General features: G+C 49.3%; 1 protein-coding gene across 1 annotated transcript in view; it reads left to right on the top strand.

Moving 5' to 3' along the window:
* eif4a3 (eukaryotic translation initiation factor 4A3) overlaps positions 1-1,790 on the top strand; it is a gene marked incomplete at its 5' end in the record, with an annotated part of 9,088 nt that overhangs the window by 4,567 nt on the left and 2,731 nt on the right. Inside the window, 1 exon segment of the mRNA XM_014000096.1 lies at positions 231-372. Within this exon segment, the coding sequence (XP_013855550.1) occupies positions 231-372 (142 nt within the window).

Genomic DNA, 1,790 nt, shown 5'->3' on the forward strand with positions numbered 1-1,790 from the left:
GGTGACCCACCTGGTGTCAGATAGATCCACCTGGTGTCAGATAGATCCACCTGGTGTCAGGTGACCCACCTGGTGTCAGATAGATCCACCTGGTGTCAGGTGACCCACCTGGTGTCAGATAGATCCACCTGGTGTCAGATAGATCCACCTGGTGTCAGGTAGATCCACCTGGTGTCAGGTAGACCCACCTGGTGTCAGGTAGACCCTGTCCATCACTGTGTGCCTCTCAGGTTTCAAAGAGCAGATCTACGACGTGTACCGGTACCTGCCTCCAGCCACACAGGTGGTTCTGATCAGTGCCACGCTGCCACATGAGATCCTGGAGATGACCAACAAGTTCATGACCGACCCCATCCGCATCCTGGTGAAACGGTGAGAGATACAGGACAGGGCGTCCCTGAGTCCTGCATCAGGAGATGACAGATATATATACAGTACTCACAAAAAGTTAGGGATATTTGGCTTTTGGGTTAAATTTCAGGATGAGCCTAAAATACATTTAAACCTTTGCAGGTGAACTTAATGTGACCTTCTCTAAGCTTTTGAATGCATCTATCCAACTGTTAAATGTTTCAGTTCTTTTTGCACAAGTTGCTGTTTTCTAACGAGGAGCTTAACGGCAACATTCACAACAGGTGTTTGATCTTTGAATCGACCAATAAATGTCCTGGTTCAATTAGAGCTGGTGTTTAAACAGTCATCCTCATCATGCTGTTCACATTTTAACATCATGAGACCAAGACGACACCTAACAATGGATCAACAGTACCTTGCCATTGGGAGGCTTCAAACAGGACATTCTCAGATGGACGTGGCCACTGAGCTTAGAGTGTCACAGAGTCATCAGCAGGTTGTAACAGATGCCAAGAGACTGGAAGAGTCACAGAAAGGTGTAGAAGTGGACGTCCTTTGACCACATCCCATGCTGATGACCGTTACATTGTGAACAATGCACTGAGAAACCGGATGATGCATGCCACTCAACTCCAGGCACGGTTAAGGGAGGTGAGAGGCACCCAAGTGTCAGGTCAGACCATTCAAAACCATTTACGTCAGCATGGTCGGGGTGCTAGATGACCTGCAAGGGTACCTGACCACACCACCAGGCACAGGCATCATCGTCTTGCATGCACAGGCATCATCGTCTTGCATGGGCCAGGGAGCATTTACACTGAATGATGGACCAGTGGGCCTCAGTGCTATTCTCTGATAAAAGTCGATTCATGTTGAGCAGAAATGATGGCCGCCAGCGATGTTGGAGACGTCAAGGAGAGCGCTATGCATCAGCCACTGTTGTCACCAGACAAGCTTTTGGTGGTGGAGGTGTTACAGTGTGGACAGGTGTGTCCATTCGGTACAGAACTGCCCTACACTTTGTGAATGGTACAGTGACAAGCTCATACTACCTGATTAACACCATTAATCCAGTGGTTGTGCCCCTACATGAACAACACAGGCCTGATTTCATCTTCATGGACGACAATGCTCCAGCTCATTGAGGTCACACCATCAGGGAACGGCTGTTGGAGACTGGTGTACCTCAAATGGAACGGCCTGCACTTTCTCCAGACCTGAATCCCATTGAAAACCTGTGGGATTAGCTGAGTCACCTTGTAGAGGCTCGAAACTCTGCACCCCAGAACCTGAATGACCTTAGGGCTGCCCTTCAAGAACAGTGGGATACCATGCCTCAGCAGACAATAAGTCCACTTGTGCAGCATGAAGGGCTCGACACACAGGAGGCGACGTCGCTCTCTCTCCATTCATTTCCTATGGAGCCTGTGCGGTGA

This window comes from Austrofundulus limnaeus, unplaced genomic scaffold (assembly GCF_001266775.1).
Source record: "Austrofundulus limnaeus strain Quisiro unplaced genomic scaffold, Austrofundulus_limnaeus-1.0 Scaffold2701, whole genome shotgun sequence".
Taxonomy (NCBI): domain Eukaryota; kingdom Metazoa; phylum Chordata; class Actinopteri; order Cyprinodontiformes; family Rivulidae; genus Austrofundulus; species Austrofundulus limnaeus.